Below are 21,589 nucleotides of genomic sequence, written 5' to 3' on the forward strand. Positions count from 1 at the left end.
GCAGAATCACCCAGTAAGGGACAGCTAGCCAGAGCAGCCTCCGTGCCTCAATTACAATTGTTTCTGTAGGGTTTTTGTTTGTTGGTCTAGGAAACCCTAAAGAGACTCCTCAGAGGCTGCAGGTAGAGACAAGTGGAAGCAGTTGATGAAAGGGAAAATGAAGGACAAAGAGATGTGTATTCCTGATGTAGTTTCAAAGTTGGAGTGCCTTGGTGTAGAGCAATCGGCCTCTTGCTCAGATTGTTCATGTGTTCGCTGCTGGTGCTCTCGTCAGTAGAAGCATGCAGGATGCACTCATTCTGAAGTTTCCTGCAAGCTATCAGGGCATCCAAACTCTGTCAGATGTTTTTTCAAATGCAGAAATTGGACCCGGTGTCTTCTTGAGTAAAAGGGAACATGGTGATTGGAAAGCTATGTCTCATAGCCCATAAGAGCCCATTTCCTCTTTCTTAAGAAAAAAGAACTGATTACCAGTTCACATATGGATTATGCATTACATCTGTTTAAAGAAGGAGAAGGAATGCTTGTCAAGACAGCAGTTTTTCAAATGCTAAATATCATTTCTTTTCCCCCTGGAAAATAACTTTAAGCTCCCAACTCTAGCAAATAGATTATATTCAATTAGTTTCTAATAGGGAACTCTTCCTTTAGGTAATTTGTGTAAACATATAGCCTGTAAGGATGTATGATGAATGTAAGGTGATCTGCCTTTTTTTGTTTTAACAAATGTCTTCGATTGATCTCTTGGTCTCTGCACTGATCATTTTACACTCTGAAAACATTTTAAATATATGAATAGCCGACTTTTCTGTCTTTTTTTTTCCATGTGGCTTTTCCAAGTGGGATTCATTTGACATATAAAGTCAAGGATTCACGACATACTTTTCCTCTGGAAACAAGTTGAAGATAAGACAACCTTGTGCCATTTTTTGTATGAACGAGTTATTAATTAATATATATTCCAATGAATATTTATTAAACACCCAATAAATGTCAGGAGTTATTCCGAATGCTTGAGATGTACTACTGAACAAAACACTTAAGATATTTGCCTTGATGGAGTTCACATTCTACAGAATGAGAATTGACAATAAACATAATAAAAAACCATTGTGAGTGAATGTATGAGTATAATATGCTGGAAGGTCGTAATTACCTGATAATCTGAAGGAGGAGAGTCCAAGGCAGAAGAATGTGTTGGTGCAAAGACTGGGCAACAAGGAGGCTAGTGTGCCTGGAGTGGGGTGAGCCAGGGGGAGAGCCGAAGGAGATGAGGACAGAGAGGAAATGGAGGCAGGTCACATAGGACTTTGTAGGCCACTGGGAAGACTTTGACATTGACCTAGCAGGGAAGTTGTAAGCAGAGGAGTGACATGATCCAATGCATGTTCTAAAGAATTCCTCTGACTCTTACACTGAGAATAGACTCTAGAGAGAGGAGGTACAACCAGGATGACCAGACTGAGGTCTAATGCAGTAAACCATGTAAGGATGATGGCAGCTTAGAATAGGGTAGTAAGTGCTCAGATTCTGGATATGTTCTGAAGGCAGAGCCGATAGGATTTACTGATGGGCTAGATGCCAAGTATGGGAGAAGGTGACTCCAAAGTTGACTCAGCAGGAAAGATGGAGCCGCCAACAACTGATTTGGTGAAGGCTGTAGGAGAATCAAGTTTGAGGGATGAGGTGGGCATTCAGTTTTGGTCATATTAAGGCTGAGATGTCTCTTGAACATCCAAGTGGGGATGGTTGAGCAGCATCTTGATATATATCTGGGGAATATATAAAGATGTATAGAGATCTGGACAGGAAACTGAAATTTGGGAGTAGTCAGTTTATGTATAGCATTTTAAAGCCAAGAGACTCTAAGAATAAATTTTTTTCTCAGTAATTCAATTTTGTTTTCTAAGATACTCAGTATTTAGAAGTGATTTGTTCACCTAGCCACGAGGTTACCAAATAATCAGTATTCATCTCACTACTACTAGGAATAGAACCAAGCAGAGAGAAATGCTTGCTCAATCTGACACTGCACATTATTGTTGGTAATAAGTTCCAATCCTCTATTCTTGGGATTTTTTCACTAGACCTTGCTGTTTCAGCACCCAAGAATCTGTATAAAGAAAAGAATTGCTCTGAAGCAGGCATTGTGGCATGTGGAGGCATTAAGATCAGAATTTGCGTCATCCTCTGGGTCTGGAGAGGCACTTGGTGGCAGATGAGGGCAGGCCTAGCAAGGGATTAATAGCCTCAGTGGACATATGAAAGGCACAGCAGACGTTAGTTGTGCTCAATACCCAGTGATTCCCAGGCCATGCAGGCAGCTTTCTAAGTGTGCATGTCCCAGATATTGAAATATCACTAGATATGTATAAGCTATCAAGTGGAATTTATCAGTTGTCATGGTAGACCCAGCAGGGCTTTTGTTTTACTGGGAGATGCAGAGCTGTTTGAGACCAGAGCTGAGTAGCTGACAGCAGTGGAGGAATGGCCAAGAGCTGTCACATATGGTCCTCCTCTTTTTTAGCCCTTTCTCCAAGAGTGTTTAGCCTCTGTTTTAAATTAACACTCAGCAGAGTATCTTTTGGAAGAGAGGGCAAATTAATAACAAGCTCAGATGCCACTTATCCTTAGCCTGCTGAGGTCACAGCGGAGACCTGATGTAGACTGTGGTTGGAAGTGTAGTGGATGAGGAAGCTAGATGGACAATCAGGCAGGCAGCAGGACTCAGATGTGGGCAGCCCAGTGATCAGCCAACGTTAGGAGTTCTGTACAGGACTCCAGTTCTTCAGAAGGAAAGCAAGGCAGAGCTTCACAGTGAAACACTGCAGACTGGGTCTGGTTTGCTGGGAAGGGCAGCCTGAGACACTGCATTACAGTCCAGTGGCTAGTTTAGCGAACTTAATTCTAACCCCCACTGGATGGGGACGTAGAAGTTGTTTAGCCACTTTTTACCTCGGCCAAGATGACTCATTGAACCGATGGGTGGAGGCAGTGGTAAAATCAACTGGGGGAATCTGGAGTAAACAAGAGAGGGGGCTGATGATTAGGGTGTGATTCCATAAATGGGGAAACTGAGACTCTAAGAGATGAAATGGTTTTGCTCAAGAACAGATAGTAGCAGATGAGTACCTGATTTCCAGATCTTGTCCCTTCCCCAGCCTTGTGCTCCATTCACCATGTCCTGGCCACCCTTAGTCCCCTTCCTCTCTAATACCAGTGACACTGAGTCCTGCAGCTTTTACTTTCCTTTTCTTCAAATACTCCTCGTGCATGTGAATAATCTGGGAAATAGGTAATTAAACAAGAGTTTGCCCATATCACTTGGCCTCTGTAAGATCTGGGGCATGGGGGAGAGGGCAGTGTGCAGGCAGAGAGAACATGAGAGATGGCCAGGTAATCAGCATCAAACATGTTTAGATGATGTCATATGGTCCCAAGCAAGGTTCTGAATTGCTCTGTGCCACAAATTCCTCATTTGTATCTCAGGAACAGTAACAGTACCCCTTTTATAGAAATGTTTTGATAATGAAATAATACATAGTAACTACTTAGCTCAGTGCCCAGCTGAGTGTTTTACATGCTGGCAGTCAAAATATTAGCTATCATTAAAGGATGTGAAGGTGATTTACTCCAATATCCAATGCCATTGTGAGGATAGCAAGATGTCAGGCCATTCTATTGATCTATGAATCTTGTTTTACGCTTTATAATATGAGTATTTCAAACCATTCAGCTCTATTCACTGGATTTCCTGGAGTTTAATTTAAACATTCTCATCAAAGTTAATGTGACTCTGGCCATTCCCCTTACTGCCACCAAGCATGATAATAGTCTTGCACTGTGCACTACCAGAGTAATATTACCTTTTCCTGGCTGCTTCCTACAAATGGCATCATCTTAATATTGTAAAACCGATGCAGGAGAAAATGTTATGTCAAGGAGGAAATTATAATCATTATTTTAGGGTGGTGAGCAAGATAAAATTTTAAGAAGCCAAACCTGAGTGGCATACAGATACATTGTATTTGACCCTTTTTTTTCCTAGGAACATCCTGATTTTCTGGTTATGAAACCATTTGGACTCCTCTTGCAGACTTTGTTCTGAAACTTAAAGCATGCAGTGGTCTTCCTTTTTTGTTCTCAAAAGGAAAAAGGCTAATGGTCTTCATGCAAATTAGTCTGCTTTTGTTGAAAAACTTCAGGGGATTCATCTATGAAATGTAGATGCAATAAGAAATACAGTGCATCTTATTGTTCTTCCAGCCGATGTAAGATTGTTTCCCACAGTATGGAATACTTAAAAAAAAAAAAATAAAGTGTTTAATCACAATGCCAAAACTCCAGCAATGCCTTTGACTGCCTTCAGGGGTGGTGGTGGAGGTGGGGAAGCTAACTATTCAATACTACATTATTTTCCGATGATTTTGCATATAGCTGGGGAACGTGTAAATGAATGCAGAAAAATCTGATGTACTAAATTTAGGACTAACAATTACAGATTTTGGAGTTCTGAGCTTCTTTTTGCTCCTCAGTAATTCCAAATATAAAGAAAACAGTAACTACTAATAGTATAAAAATAATTTTTTAATAATGAGTAAAAATTGTTTTGACAATGTTGAACTCTTTAGGAATGTATCTCTGTACTCTGTATTAATTGGGGTTTCTTTTCTTTTTTCCCTCCCTGTATTTCAGTGACAATTTCAACGAGTACCTTCTTTGACGGCTTGCTGGTGACAGGACTATACACATCTACAAGCGTTCAGGCTTCACAGAGCATTGGAGGTTCCAATGCGTTTGGATTTGGTAAGCTTTCCTGACATAAAAAATCAATAATTGTCAGTGTTTAAACAGTTATAGGCCTTATTTTTTTTGAAACATCCGTTTTAAAAGTATCAGACATTGATGACTTCAGAGAAACTAACCTGAAGTGATTTTTGTGTTGTTTGTTTGAAGTTAGGTGAATTGAAATGTCATGTGAATGTACAGCCAACCACAAGCCTGGTGTGACAATCTTCCCATCCCTCCCCATCTACTGCTACTATTATACTTGGTCTTGTGGGTTCAAGTAAATCTCTCTGCTCTGACATTTAGGTTGCTGGAATTGGAATTCTGTTTGATGCCCACGCAATTAGTTCATAACCTTTTTTTTAAGTTTTATTATTATTTTTTTAAATAAATGTACCCCCAACATGGGGCTTGAGCTCATGACCCTGAGATAGAGTCGCACGTTCTGCTGACTGAGCCAGCAGGTGCCCCTCAATAAGCTGTTTTTTTTTTTTAAATAAACGGTTCTTAGGATCCTGGGTTAAGTGCAAAGTATCATGTTAAGTTTGGCAAGTAAGCATTGTACAAAGTGGAAGATAGTAATGATTGTTGAAATGATTGAAATCCGTAAGTATTCATGAAAAGAATGTGTTTTAATATTTAGAACACTTCTATGGAGTCTTTGTCCTTGAATCAGAGACCTGGCAGGTTACTTATATGGGGAGACAGAAGGCTGTAGGATCATCACCGAGCCCAGAGAATTCTCAATTTGGAAATCCCTAGTTTACCCATTATGCGGTAAACATGCCAAGCTGGAATTAAATAGTCCCTTTTCAGCATCAAAAATGCAAATTTAATATATCCGTTTATGTAAGACATGAAATCACTGATCTTACTCTGAAATTGGAAAACTGCACAAGACTCCCTACACTGATATGAAACAGATAGAATTGCGTTATCAGAGGCAGCCATGTGTTCAGCATTTTATCTTTTCTGGGGTATTTATTAAATAGATAATTTGTATCTACTTTTGATATATGAAAGGCATCTCCTCTGCGCCAAGTCCTAGCAGTAGCTCTGCCCAGGTGACTCACTGATTGATGTCAGAGCAGTACTGGTGATTTCCCATTGTCACTCTGCTGGCCCAATAGGACACTCACCGCCTCAGGGCTTAACAGAACCTGGAAGTCATTTAATCATCACGTTAAATTATTTGACCCTGAGAATTTGCCCTATTTTTAAAAGATCTCAGATAAGCTTGTACAATGTGTTGATAACTACTTCTAAGTTCTAATCCTCAAGAAAAAAAATCTTAGGTCCCCAAATTTGGCTTATTTAGCCCCATCCTTTTTGTGCGTTGCAGAGGTGAAAGGTCAATTTACAGTCCTGTATCTTTACACAATATATATGATATGCTGCCTGTTATGTTACAACGGGACTCATAAGCTGGATTTCACAAGTAAAAATTTACAGGACATCTGGTTAAATTTGGCTTGTAGATAATCTTTGAGTCAAAGAATACAATATTTGGGATAAGGCATTCTGGGTTTTACCTCAGCCCAGTTAAATCAAAACCTCTGGGAGTGGGGTATGGGCATCGATTGTTCTTAATGTCATTTGGATTGCTGGGTTGAAAGAACTGGTCATCTAGGGCTGAGAACTGCTGTACTGGGTCAGTCCAGGTTTGGCAGCGGCAGCAGCATCTGGAATCTGATTACAGCATCCCATGCTTGTCTCTAGACTCAGTGAGTGAGATACTCCGGGGGTGAGACCCAGTGACCACTTTCTAAGAAGCACTCCAGGTGATTTTGATACACACTCAAGTTAGAGAACCACTCTTCATTAATTAAATAGGAGAGACCGACATTATTTAAATGACCATATAAATACATAATTGCAAACCTTGCTAGAAGCAAGCTTGCAGAAGTACTGAGTACAGGGAAACGGTATGCCAGGGAAACTCCATCTAGTCTGGAGTGAATGGGATCGAGTTAAGAGAGGCTTTCCTCAGGAAGTAGGGTTGAGCTGAGATGTCAACTTAATTTCCTCATCTGTGAAGGGCATTGGTAAGGCACCTCCTTCATAAGATTCATGAGAATTAAAGGAGGTTATTTATGTGAAGCTCTAATCACAGAAGAAACACTCGGTAAAACTTGGTATTCCAGAATTATCCTGATAACTAACGCAGTTGCTCACCCTGGTGCAGGACTTCTATGTACTTCCTTTGAGGGGCAAAAAGCAGTTCTTGGGAGAATTAATCTGGGATTTTTAGATCCAGATGATTTGAGGGGACTCGGCTGAATGAAATAACTATCACTTGCCAATATAGAGGCTTTAAATGAAAAAAAAATCATGAAAAATCCTAAGTACATTGTAAACACATTTTGAAAGGACACATAAAATGCAAGTGTCATATTGCTTCTGGTTTTAGCTAGTAAGCCAAACAAAAACTAAAAATGCAATTGTTGGGGATCCCTGGGTGGGTCAGTGGTTTAGCGCCTGCTTTTGGCCCAGGGCATGGTCCTGGAGTCCCGGGATCAAGTCCCATGACAGGCTCCCTGCAGGGAGCCTGCTTCTCCCTCTGCCTGTGTCTCTGCCCCCTCCCCCTCATGAATAAATAAATAAAATCTTTTAAAAAAATAAAAATGCAATTGTTGGAAGTTATTATTTTTTTTAAAGATTTTTTTTGAGAGCAAGCAGGCAAGGGGAGGGGCAGAGGGAGAGGAAAGAGAGACTCTCTAGCAGACTCCCCACTGAATGCAGAGCCCTGACTTGGGGGGCTCAAGCCACTGAGCCACCAAGGTGCCCCGATTGTTAGGAGTTATTTGAGACATCTGGGCTTTGAGACATTTTCTGTAGTGACTTTGAAAGCTGTAAAAAAGGCAGTTTCACTTGAATGAGAATGTTTTTTGATTAGCTTAAATTGTACCTAGTCTTCCCATCACCATTAACCCTGTATCATTAGGTTGTTGGTCTGAAGAGGCTTCAAAAACATTAAGTCCATTCATGGTGGTTTGATTTCTGTAACCACAGCTCAGGTCTCCTACCAGTATAGGACATAGTTTTTATATGGATGGGTAGATAAGTGAGATCTTTTGTAAGTTCCAGTGATATCCAAATAATTTTATGTGGACTTAGATGATAGCGGTAAATTACCTTAAAAAGAAAATTGTTATACACCTCAATATTATTAAACAGAGTTAATTTTTGTAAGTGCTGTTTTTGAATAGAGAGCAGATAAAATGTCTTTAGATAAATGGTCACTTTAGAAAACTAAAGCACAATAATTTTTCGGTGTTTAAGTTTGACGTATCCTTTCCAACTTAAGAAAATGAAGATTTGAGTGGGGTGCATTTAAGAAAGGAGAAGAAACTCTTACAGAAGGTAAATTGGAAAAAAAATTTGCTGCTTTTTGGTAGTTTAGTAGTTATATTATTAGGATCAGGCTGAAAAAAATGTAGCATTCTTTGATCTAGAACAAAAGAGTTATTGAATATGTAATCTGTCATTAGGCTCTGACTTGATTGATGGAATGTTAAGCAAACTTGGTTTGTTTGGCATTTTCCCAACATACCATAGGATTAGTGTGTGATATATTTAACTAGCTGTGTTAAATAAGACAAAGTAAAACATAAAGTTGAGTCTAAAAAAGTACTTCTGAAAGTTTTTTCCTTTTATAGTTAATTTTAATTGTACTAATTACATGAAAGTTACAGCCGCTCTCCTTTAAATATAAAATGTGTGTGTGACTAGCCAAAATAAGGCTATAATTATTCTTAAGATACTGTTGTATAAATGTAATTCCACTAACATAACTACAGCCTTTTATGCAAAACCAGAATTCTTTAAAATGCATGCCTCACTGACCAAAAATAGACAAATGCCTAATAACCAGAAATACATTAAAACAATAGCTTTGCAAAAGATGACTGTATGCCAGCAATGCATGATTTGAAATACCTCATTTTGCTTGTCAATATAAGAAAACATGCTGCTCTAGGGAAGAGTGATGTTTAATTATGGATATCTCTTTGTGCATCCCAGAAGAAAAAAAAAAATGCTTCCTCTTGTCTTTGGCATTGAATTCCAGCTCAATCATGTAAATCTTCAAGGCTCTTTGTGGTCGCTCAATGAAGGGCTATTTGAATATCCTTTCATACAAAATTATTCTTTTTCCAGAGGCTGAAATGCATTTTACTCAATATTTAGTGTTCTGGCTCTAAAAGCATTTTACTCATTTTTGATATTCTGGCTCTAAAACCGGAGAACTGGGTTTGCAGGTCTGATGAGTAGCAGCCACACTTCAAATTGTTAGACCTTGCATAAATTAAACGTTTGTGCTTTGCCATTGCTAAATCATTGTGCTCAGCTAGTACATGAGTCATTTTAACAGTTTTTCATGTAAACTTTTGTAATTTTCTATGTATTTCCTTTTTCTATAATAATGAGGCATTCTAGAGCCAGTCATTTGATAAATTACAAAATTCTTAAAATGGCAAGGTTTGATAAAATCCAAGTTTGGGGAGAAAATAGGGTGAATAGATCCAACATTTTTTCTTTTTAATTTTTTTCTCTTAAACATTCAGTCAATCATGTCATTTAAAAAATTTTTTTTTATTTATTTGAGACAGCACAAGCAAGGGGAGTAGCAGAGGGAGAGAGAGAGGGATAAACAGGTTCGCTGTTGAGCAGGGAATCTGATGCCCATCCAGCTGGATGCCAGGACCCTGACATCATGACCTGAGCTGAAGGCAGATGCTTAACCGACTGAGCCATCCAGGCGCCCTTCACATTATGTTTTTAATAGAGATTAGGCAACTAACATACAAATTTAATATCTTCAGTACCATTTTAAAAACATGGTGGTAGAATTTTTAAATTAATGATCTGATTTTTTTTTACTATAATTTGACACTCTAACTTTAGATGAATAAGGATATACTTATAAAACAAATTATTTACATGTTTTAAGATTTAAAATTATAGTAAATCTTATGTTGATTACTAGTTAAAAAATGTGTACCTTACCAGTAGATTTAGATTGTATATTAATGTTTCATTGCCATGATGCAAATTTTTGTCACTACTTTGTTTTGTTGTCATTAAAAATAGAAATATAGGCTTCATTTAAGCTAAGTTTTGGTATTCCTTCACATTGAAACTAAGTAAAACCTTATGACTTTACTAATTGTCACTAGGACATCTACATCACTGGGCATTAGCTACAGTTCAATCTTAGGTGTCCTATCCTTGTGCCTTTGAGACCCACACATATGTTATGAATGCTATATACGTATGTTTAGGTTTTAATATTTACAAAGAGGGGATAGCCACTAGCAACTTCGTTAAATAGAATCCTGTATAGTAATGCTATTTATTGGCTAGCCTAAATTAAGCTAAATTACTCAGAATGATCTTGTTAAATTTATTTTGTCTGTCTCTTTACAAAGAAATGCTTTGGGGCAGCCCTGGTGGCTTAGCGGTTTAGTGCCACCTTCAGCCCAGGGTGTGATCCTGGAGACCGGGGATCAAGTCCCACGTTGGGCTCCCTGCGTGGAGCCTGCTTCTCCCTCTGCCTGTGTCTCTGCATCTCTCTCTCTCTCTCTCTCTCTCTCTCTCTCTGTCTCTCTGTCTCTAATAAATAAATAAAATCTTAAAAAAAAAAAAAGAAATGCTTTGTAACACGCTTGAGGAATTTTAAACATATTCAGGGATTTTGAAGGCATGACCTTTTATTGGATATGGTAAATGATCTATAATTAACAAGAAGACTTTAAGTTAATTAAACAAATTGCTGTTGTCAATGGTACCAGGAGCATAGCTGACAAGAGTTGAAATTGCCATTAATTTTTCCTATTTACTGGGTATTAACCTAAGTTTGGTCTTAACTCATTAATTTGGTCTCAATTCCAGTTGCATATGCCAGCATTACTTTCATTAAGAAATAGTATAATGTAGTTTGTATTTGACATATGACAAAGAATTCGGGGATTATTTCCCAATTCTTAAATAACTATAAAGAATCATTTACTAAAATAGTGGATATGATGAATGTAAAGCTGTTGAATTAGTCAGTTAACAAATTGCTAAAGCAAAAGTTGAGGGGCATGAGATTTGGGCCATGGGGAGGAATTAGAGGAGAAAGGCACCTCAGGCCTCACATGTCCTCCAGAGCTAGACAGTTCAGGTTCCACGCCCACCTGCCACTGCTTCTTCCTAACTTAGGCCACATTCATTCTTTTCCTAAGCCTCCATGTCTGCATTTGTAAAATGAGGATGATAACAAAGGCGCCTTATTCACAAAATTATTGGGTAGATTAAATGAGTTATCTATTCAAGTGCCTAGTATATGTACTTAAGATAGGTATTATTTATTTTTAAAGGTTTTATTTATTTTACTTATTTGAGAGAGAGCACGTGTGCACATATGCACAGGAGAAAGCAGGGGGAGGGGCAGAGAATCTCAAGCAGACTTCCTCCCGAGTGTGGAGCCCGGCTGGGGCTCAGTATCACGACTCTTGAGACCGTGACCTGAGCTGAAACCAAGAGCGGGACACTTAACCGACTGAGCCCCTAAAATAGGTATTATTTAAAAACTCAGAAAGAAGTGAGAATTCTTTCTTTGAAAGAGCTAACAGAATGAGTAAATAGTTCCAGTGGCAGAATGTTTGAAAGAGGAAGGTTGACTTTAATTTGGATGCAAGTAATGCACCCAGTTTCTTTCCTGTTGAATTTAGAGCTGAAATAGACCTTTGGTAGACCCTGGCTCAGTCCCTGTCCCAATGTATAGGTAAGGAAGCCAGGCTTAGGAAGGGCAATTCATGGCTATTACAAGAAGTGGTGTAAGTGTGATGAGTAAAACCAGGTGTTCCGACATCATATCCAGTTCTCAAATACTTTTTTTTTTTTGAAATGTAATTCACATACCATAAAATTTACCATTTGAAATAGACATTTCAGTGATTTCCAATATATTCACAAGGGTCTACAGCCAACATCACTATCTAGTTTCAGAATATTTCATCACCTCCAAGAGAAACTCCATCCCCATCTAGCAATCATTCCCCATTCCTTTCCCCACACTGTCCCTGACAACAACTGATCTACTTTATATCTCTATGCATTTGCCTATTTTGGACATTTCGTGTAAATAGAATCCTATAATATGTGGCCTTTTGTGTCTGGCTTCTTTTACTTAGCATCATGTTTTCAAGGTGCATCCATGTTGTAGCAGACATCGGGAGTTTGTTCCTTTCTATAGTTATACATAGTATTCCCTTGTATGGCTAGACCACATTTTGTTTAGTAGATGGAAGTTTGACAGTTCCCAGATTCTTAAAAGGAGCTAGGGTTGTACACATTGGGAAAGAAAAAGTTTAAGGAAGATGTAAAGCAATTGGAAAAAACAGCATTCTTTGATACTTATCAGCAGCTCTAAAACCTCTGAAGATCAAATTGTTTAGTCCCTTCTGTGGCTTAAAACCCGAAAATGATTAAATCTAAAAAGATGAATTTTTTCTCTGCCCCCCTTCCTGCCATTCAAGAGAGATAGGCCACTGTAGCATGATTTTACCCCATGTAAACCATGAATGAGATCTACAAGCCAAGCCGAGTCAATTAAATTTACTAGTATGGGAATTTGGAATCAAGTCTCATTCCCAGTCCAACTCTTCATGAGCTAGATCAAGGCATGTGTAAACCTTTGGGAGGTCTGGGAAGCCATCATCAAGGGCTCAGAGGAATATTGTGCGGGGAGAAGAGAAGTGGAGACAGAATGCTGTCTGATGTGCCAGAGCTTTCCAGGCTCTTATTTTTGGCTTTCTTCCCATCAGGTTCTGATTTTCTTGGGTTTTAAGAAACAATAATAAAAATAGCTCACACTTATCAAGCACTTGCTATATGGCAGATGTGTTGCAGGTATTACCTCTTTTGATCCTAACAAAAATCCTACTAATTATCCTCATTTTATAGAGAATAAGAACCTGAGGCACAGAGAGGCTAAGTAACTTGCTGAAGGGCACGTAAAGGATGTTGCGAAGTCATAATTAAAACTCAACTCTATAGTTTCTCCTTAAGCTCTCCTCACAACCCAAGCCTCCAAACCCACTTGAGTTGGTTTATATTACAACCCAAAGAGTCTTGATTCAAATAAGACCCTTTCTGCTCTAGCCCTGTCTTAGGGCTCCCGACTCTTCCTTCTATCCTTTACAGTCACATACATTCCCACTACACACATACATACATACACACACATACACATCCCACTCTCAATAACTCACATCTCCAGTACATTCTCATCACACACGCACACATACACCAATCACAGTAACCCACGTTTCCAGTCCATTCTCATTATACACACACACACACACACACACAGATACCTGTGCACCAATCATAACCTGCATACAGTTCCAAAATCACAGCTACTTTAAACTACATGCCTTTGTTTATAGTGTTTGGAGTTCCTTCTGGTTATCTCTGCTGGGCAGACATCCTGCCATCTTTTAGGACCTCTGTCCTGACTCACCTCCTCTATTGACCCTTTATGACCCCACTCCCTGCTCTTCCCTGGCACCCACCCACCTAGAACTCTCTATTCCCTCTTCCATATTTCAATCTCTTCCCTGACCTCACCAGCTATCTCTAACAATCTATTGAATTTGCTTGTTTAAAACCTTTATCCCTCTTTGAGGACAAGAGATGATCTAGTCCTCTTCACTCTTATGGCATATAACAAGTGCTCAATAAATATTTATTGAATAAACTAATACATATCTTTCAGGATTTGTGGGGTATTTTACTACTAGAGCTGACATCAGTAAACACGTGCACAGGTGTCCTGGTATGGACAAGAGAGTGAATATTTAATGTCTTTAACTTTGAGGATATTTCTGAATCTATATATGTACATATAAGTCTATACATCTGTCCATATATTTAACACCATACAAAAATATGTAAGTTTTATCATCAGAGATTCTTGGAAAATTTAGTGCCCTGTCTACCACTTTGTCCCTTTTGTTCCCAGTGGTGGCAGACACCAATGCCCTTATATAGGAGAGAGATTGATAAAATGACTTCTTTAGAATCAAGGGACAGAAAGAAATTCAAGATTTTCCATTCCAGCCTCCTATCTTAGGGCACGTCAGTGTCCTAATGATACATATCATTAAGTTACTATTTCATCTCTTAGACCTTTCAAAAATGATGCCTCTGTAATTTCTTTGGAACATATTTTAAGATTACATCAAGTGGGATGATTAAGGAAGGTTTCTTGGTATATACATGTAACTGCCTGTTTCAACTTCAGTGCTTTTCTCATATAAGTTCTTATGCAATTGAAAAAGGTAAATGTTTGCTAAAAAATCAGTAAGTAATTTGTTTCTTTCCTTTAGGAAAAAAAAAAAATACCACACTCATCTGTTTCATAGCTCCTTCATACTTTACCTTGTCAGTTTTTTTCTGGACACTTAGCAGATTCTGGAATTTAGCCTTAATATATGCCCTGAAACCCTTGTAGATACTTTAAAAATGTATCCCTAAGGAAGGAGAGAACCTCCGATTCCTTTCTCCTGCTTGTTTCTGGTCAAATCCATGTGCTCAGAATCACAGAAAGCTGGTTGTTCATAAATAAATGTCAGGAAGGTCACATGTTTAGAGTGAATTCTAATGGAAGTTGCCACTGTGCTATATAAGTTATGATTTTTTGAGATTATTTTGTTATGATTTTGTCTGTCAGTGCTAACATATTGTGAAGAGGCTTTGAACAAACTAGGACAGAGCAATAGGTTTTTATGTGGGGTACTTTCTGATGTCAAAGCTTATAAGAGTAATTCTGGAAAATAAGTTTCTATAAATGAGGTCTTATACCTTACTAGATAAAGACCAAGTCAGGAATATTTTACTTTCTTCCTTAAATAATACTTTTAAAAACCACTTAGGAATCATGGCTCTTTGCTGATTAGAGATACTATTTTCTAGAAGAGTGACACTTTTTGTAGTATGCCAGACTGTCCATTTTAACAGGAAAAAAAGATCAAAGTATACACTTAAGGGAATAGACTTTGAATTCTGACTCTGATCTAGCAGTCATTTTGCTTGTAATGTGATTTACTCTTGAAGTTTGCCAGTCCTTCTTTTGGTTATCTAGGTAATGATAAATGAGTTTATGTTCCATGTTCACAGGATTTATAAATACTCTTGGTTAACGTTGGCTGCCTCTTTCTTGGCAGTTGAATCTCAGAACAACTTAAAATAATTGTATCATGTTATTACTTCCTAGAAACAATTCTGATAATAATCTTTGGAGTATTAGAAAAAAAAAGTTGTGAAAGTAAATCCTTGGCATCACCTAAAAAATAGTTCTGGATGCAGCATACGAATTTGACAGCAGATGTAGGAGTCCAGTAATGGCACTTCACCAAGTGCTGGTTCTGTTTCCACTCTTGCCTTCCATTGTGTAGTCTGCATTCAGCCCCCTGATGCTGAGCTGTGCATGCCGCCTAATAGATGTGTAGGCTGCTCTCTGAGGCAAGCACACAACTAAATTACTGTTTTGGGGGACTCTGAATGTCTGAATGGAAAGATGCTTGCTCATGTGGGAGTTGCCATTTTGGAAAAGAGAATAGCGAAATTGTTAGTATTTTGGTAAAAGTTCAGACAGAGCTTCCCTCCTGCTTTTTCCTTCCACATGTTTTCAGACATTGGAACCATGTTGTTGCCATTATCTAGTTAATTATGTTATTTCTGGTTCTTCTTCAGAACAGTACCTCTCCACATGAACTTGAGTAAACAGCAAGTTAAAAGTGAAATAAATAGCGCTATCAGAGATCATGCCCTGGGAAGACATTTGTTTATCCCTAATGGTTTTCTTCTTAAAATAATTAGCCATTTGCATTGAGAAGATTCTTTTTCAACCAGCTTTTTGTCTGTGCGATCCAACACCATTTCTAACACTAAGAACAGAAATGGAGTGAAATCTGCTCCTAATAAAGGAAGAATTTAGTTGACATTTGGCTTTCTGTTTCTAGAGAATGGGACAAATGAGCGGCTCTAGAACAATTAGAAGGTTGACGAAGTTTATCCTTCAAGTCCATAGCCTTTCCTCTCCCTTTTCCCTATTTCTTGTCCCGTTTTTAACAAAGAGATACCAGACATGTCTTGGAATGAATTTTAAAATATTGTACTAACAGCACCTTTTTTCCCACATTGCCTCTTGCAGTCATTATTGTCTTTTGATGCGTTAATAGCAAGACACATGGTATGGTGATATAAAAAAGCTTGCAATATGCTGGTTAAACAAAATTAAATAACACTTCTTAGAATCTTTAATATACCTTCATTTTGAGATAACATAACACACATAACATAAAACCATTTTAGAGTGGACAACCCAGTGATTCTTAGTACGTTTAGTGTTCTGCAACCATTGCCACTAACTAATCTGAAAACATTTCCATCACCCCAGGAAGAACCCTGTGCCAATTAAATATGGTCAGTCCTACATCCCTCTCCTCCCAGCCCCTATTGACCACTAATCTATGTTCTGCCTCTATGTATTTACCTGTTCCGGACATTCGATATAAATAAAATCACCTAGCAACGTGGCCTTTATGACTGGCTTCTTGTACTTGACATGTTTTCAAAGCTCATCCATTTCTAAACATATTGAAGAATATATTTCTTCATTTTTTAAAAGATTTTATTTATTTGACAGAGAGAGAAAGAGAGGGAGCACATGTGAAGGGAGGGGCAGAGGGAGAGGGAGAAGCAGACTCTCCTGCTGAGTAGGGAGCCTGACACAGGGATCCTGACCTGAGCCAAAGGCAGACGCTTAACCAACTAAGCCCCTCTTTTGGTTCTTTTTATCAAGTCTGTTCGAAGCATTCAAATTAGTATGTGTGTGTATATATATATATAAACAACAGATCTCTTAGAAGTGCTCGTTTTTTAATCAATTTAAATAGCAGTTAATGAATGAAATTATATTAGAATAAAAACAGGCTCAAATGAAATAAACAGATTTTGGGGCATACCCTAGATAAATGGACACGTAAGAACATACCAGATAAGCCCACATGTGGAAACCCAAAAATCAGACATAAAAGCAATGGTACCTACTCCGGCTTGTGCAAGGCTGATGTGACCAAACGAGCCGGTGAAAGAAATGCCATCACAGTTATACTTATATGGTTTTATATTATGTTTAGGTACTCATCTAATGAACTGTTGTTATTTTTAAAGATGATGTAATAGGGATTTGATTAAAGTATCTCAGTCTTTTTTTAAAAACATTTCATTATGAAGAATTTCAAGTGTACATCACAGTTAAAGAATTTTACAGTGAGCACCCGCTAGCTAGGTAAAATTTGTATGCACTGAAATGCACATTCTTAGGGATACATAAGGTTAGATTTGATCAGTGTGTAAACCTGTGTAATTCAGACCCTTATCAAAATATAGAATATTACCATTCCCCAGAAAGTTCTCTCATGCCTCTCCTCCATCAACTCTCACTTCCCAAAAGCAACCAATTTTGATTTTATTCCACCATAGATTAGGTTTGCCTGTTCTGGGACTTTGTATAAATGCAGTCATGGAATACATACCCTTTTGTATAAGCTTCTTTCACTTAGCAGAATATTTTTTTAGATTTTTCCATGTTGTATCAATACTTTGTGCCCTTTTGTTGCTGAGTAATATTGTTTTGGACACTTGGATTGTTTCTTGGTTTGGTTATTATGTATATAGCTGCTATATGTACATAGTCATGTAAGTCTCTTTGTGAATATATGTTTTTGCTTTTTTTTTTTCTTTTGTGGGGCTTGAACTCATGACCCTGAAATCAAGACCTGAGCTGAGATCTAAGTTAGATGCTTAACTGACTGAGCCACCCAGGTGCCCCCTTGTTTTCATTTTTATTGGGTAAATACTTGGCAGTGAAACTGCTGTGTATTGTTTTATAAGCAGCTGCCAGACCTTTTCCCAAAAGGTTGTACTTTTCATACTCTTAATATAAAAAGTGCATGGATACTTTTATAATATAAAAATTTAAATATAAATTAATAAAAGTACAGGGATATAATGTTGCAGAACATTAGAAAATTATAAAAGAGTTGCAGTTGTTCTGCATCTTCATCTATACTTGGTGTTGTCAGTGTTTTTAATTTTAGCCATTTTGGTGGGTATATGGTGGTATCTCACTGTGGTTTTAATGATGTTAAGCACTTTTTTAAAAAGATGTGTTTATTTGAGAGAGAGAGTGTGTATGTGCAAGTGGGGGAGAGGCAGAGGCAGAGAATCTTTAAGCAGACTCCCTGCTGAGTGCAGAGTCCGAAGCAGGACGGCATCCCATGACCCATGAGATCAGAACCTGAGCCAAAACCAGGAGCTGGATGCTCAACTGACTGATCCACCCCCTGCTGAGCACTTTTTCATGTGCTATTGGCAACTTTTGTTAAGTATCTTTTCATTTTAAAAAGTTGAATTGTGGGGATCCCTGGGTGGCTCAGCGGTTTGGCGCCTGCCTTTGGCCCAGGATGCGATTTTGGAGTCCCAGGATCGAGTCCCACGTCGGGCTTGAGTCCCAGGATCGAGTCCCACGTCGGGCTCCCGGCATGGAGCCTGCTTCTCCCTCCGCCTATGTCTCTGCCTCTCTCTCTCTCTCTCTCTGTCTATCATGAATAAATAAATAAATAAATAAATAAATATTTTAAAAAAAGTTGAATTGTCTTATTATTGAGTTATAGGAGTTTTAACGTACCCTGGGTACTAGTCTGTTAGTAGGTATATGTTTCGTGAATATATTGTCCCACCTACGACTTGCCTATTCTTTTCCTCAGTGGTTTCTTATGATGTGTAGAAGTTTTAGATTTTGATGAACTCTAATTTATCAATTTTTTCTTTTATGGTCTTTGCTTTCTGTGTCCAGGCTAAGGAAGCCATTGCCTGTCCTAATGCAAATCTTACTTTTTAATGTGCTCCAGGTGATGGAGACTAAAAAAGTAACTATTTTGCTTGATGTTTTTTTTTTAAAGTAACTATTTTCAATCTTTGTAATCTTCAGGTGAGTACAAAGTAGATACAGAGTTCATATACGATATTTCTAAAAGTTTCTCATTAACCATTGTCTGCTTGTTTTAAAAAAGTCAGGAACTTTTTCATTAATGTGGCATTATTTTTACACTTAAAACTTTGTCATCCCACATGTGTAAGCTCCTGATGCTAATGCACCACGTTACAAGCGACTAAAATTGCTTCAGACTCCCGGATTACACTGTGATAAGCCAAATGGGCTTCAGGACACTCCCTTCACACCAGAGACACATGCCAGAAACCAAACAGATGGTAAACTAGGCAGAAATGACCCTCGGCATTCTCATTAGAGCAGTCGGGGAAATTTTAATGGGCCCCCGTTTGCCTCGTGCTGTATCTAATACCCTTTGAACTGCCTTTTTTTTTTCTTGTTACAAGTCAACAACCACCATGTATATTTTAATAGGGATTATCAAACACAATTTGCCCAGAAGATGTACAACCCTCTAATGCTAATTAGCCAAGTTTAAATAATCACTGAGTTCTGGGATAATTGGAAAGAAACACTGTTTTTCTTGCCAGTGCATAATTACTAATTAACAGGAAGATAAAATATCTGTGTAGCAGTCATATCTAGAAGAATCTGTTAACAGTTAATTAACTGATGAGTTGATGCCAAGTCAGTGTTGGTCAAGAAAGTTTACAGATAAAGTTCTCTTGTTAAATAAATAAATACACCATGGAAAGATGACATCCTTGAGCCAGAACCGGACATGGGGGAGTAAAGACTGTGTGACCCTGACCTAGTGTTATAGTGCTTCAGGTGGGCAGTCCTTACATTCAAGAATTAGTGTCTCTTTGGTGCTAAATATTAAAAACACCCACTGCTGGTGTCTACTCTGCTGTTAACACCTAGGATTTGAGGCTTCATTAATTTGCTTTTCTCTTGATCTTAATAATTGCATGGGCTTTCTCAAGCTTAAAATGTCCTTATGAAATTGGACCACAGGCTCCTCTGTGTTTTTCAGCTTATGAGAGTTAAGACTTGAGTGTGTGAAATGGATAGCTGGAGATTCACAAAAAGAAAATAAAAGCTTGACTGCCAGTTTTCTTTGTTTTTGTTAAGCAGGAGTTACCATTATGCTATTCTTCACGAGTATTTGAAAACACATCCATTACATCATTTTTTTACAGTTAACAGTTTTTTGTTAAAGAATAGCATGCTTTTAAACCTATTTTTAATTTTTTCATTTATACTAATGAGTGAGTGGGTAGTGCCAAGCATTTAATACACACTGCCTGATAATTTAAGTGTTTTAAAATTCCATTCGTTTGAGGAGTCTTTTAATCATTGAGCAAAAATTAAAATTCAGTTATTTCTTTATGAATGCACACTTTTAAAAAAACTTATTTTTTGCAAAATCTTCATTGCAGTGAAGAGTATACTGTAGGTGAAAAAATCTTGTAGAAATTAGAAGTTCTGTGAATAATAAAACGTTGAATTGTTCAAAATATAGGAAGATAATAGAACACTTGGTAGGAATCTATGGTTTCTTAGATAGTGGTGGAAATGAAGAATATGTTTGTTACTTTCTTTTGAAATGAATGAAAGGGTAGAGATAGCTTTGTAGCAGGAACATTTTAATCCTTGTACACACACACTTAATACACTGAAAGTTCTGGAAGTGGCTATTGTAATAGAAATTTTAATTTTGTCATCTATTCCCTTATATTCAGACCTCAGCCGTATCTTAGTCTTCAAAGACTGTCTTCAAAGAATGAAAGAAGGAGAATCAGTGTGGTGTTAATTGTTTTACTCCCATTTTACTAGACTGCTAATTAGTTTGATGATGAGGAATCACTTAACCAATTCACTTATCAGTTATACACATTTCTAATCTTAATGACCCTCAGCCTTGGGATATACAATATTTATTCTTTAATGTTTCAGCACATCATGACACAGATACATACTGTTTCATGATTTTTGCTTTGGTTCAGTGTATTTTTATGTGTTCTTGGTCGCATAATAAAAAGTATATTCTCTACTAGGTTGTGCTTATTACAGAAGTTTGAAAAGCAAAGTGCTTTAAGAGACCGTCCCTCCAACGTTGTGGTTGCTTAAGTGTGTGGGCACTTATGTGCAGATATTTACATTCATTAGATCTTTGGTGTGTATCATTTAACTATTTGTAGTTTCGAGTGATCAGTAAGCCCTGCAGAGAGCAAGACCATGTAATAACTTGTTATTCAGCTACAGCACAGATTTGAATAGGACGCATTTCAAGGTTTGGTGAGTAACCACTCACTACCCATATTTCAGCGCATTTTGTTTTTCTCTAACTGTTCTCATGGAGTGTGAAAGTGGTAAGAACTTTTATTTCTTTGTGAAGATAGCCCTCAAAGAGGTTATCCATGAGAGCTACAGATGAACGTGAGGGAAAGTGAAGAGTCTTAGCCTGGGTGCTCACATCCCTAGGGTTCTCTAACGTTATGAGCCCCACATGAGGGCTCTGCATCCTATAGGAGTGTCTGGGGGCCTGGCTCATCTCTAGCTGGGTATTGGCATCCTTGGACTCCCATCCTCACAGAGAGTCAGCTGTGAATACAGCTTTTGGGACCAGAAAGGGGGAACTTTAATTTCTTTCTTTTCTCCCTGTGCAGTCTCTTTCTGTCCTCTGCCCATGCACTTGGGGAGGATGCCCTTTGGAAGGATACAGAGAGATCCTTCTGGCCTCCCTTCAAAGCCCTTTTGACATAGCAGTCACAGAAACCTGTCCCAGAG

General features: G+C 38.1%; 1 protein-coding gene across 1 annotated transcript in view; it reads left to right on the forward strand.

Moving 5' to 3' along the window:
• Window positions 1-21,589, forward strand: part of RELN (reelin) — a 477,996-nt gene that overhangs the window by 62,754 nt on the left and 393,653 nt on the right. Inside the window, 1 exon segment of the mRNA XM_041722153.1 lies at window positions 4,696-4,806. Coding sequence (XP_041578087.1) covers window positions 4,696-4,806 — 111 coding nt within the window.

This window comes from Vulpes lagopus, chromosome 11 (genome assembly GCF_018345385.1).
Source record: "Vulpes lagopus strain Blue_001 chromosome 11, ASM1834538v1, whole genome shotgun sequence".
Classification (NCBI taxonomy): domain Eukaryota; kingdom Metazoa; phylum Chordata; class Mammalia; order Carnivora; family Canidae; genus Vulpes; species Vulpes lagopus.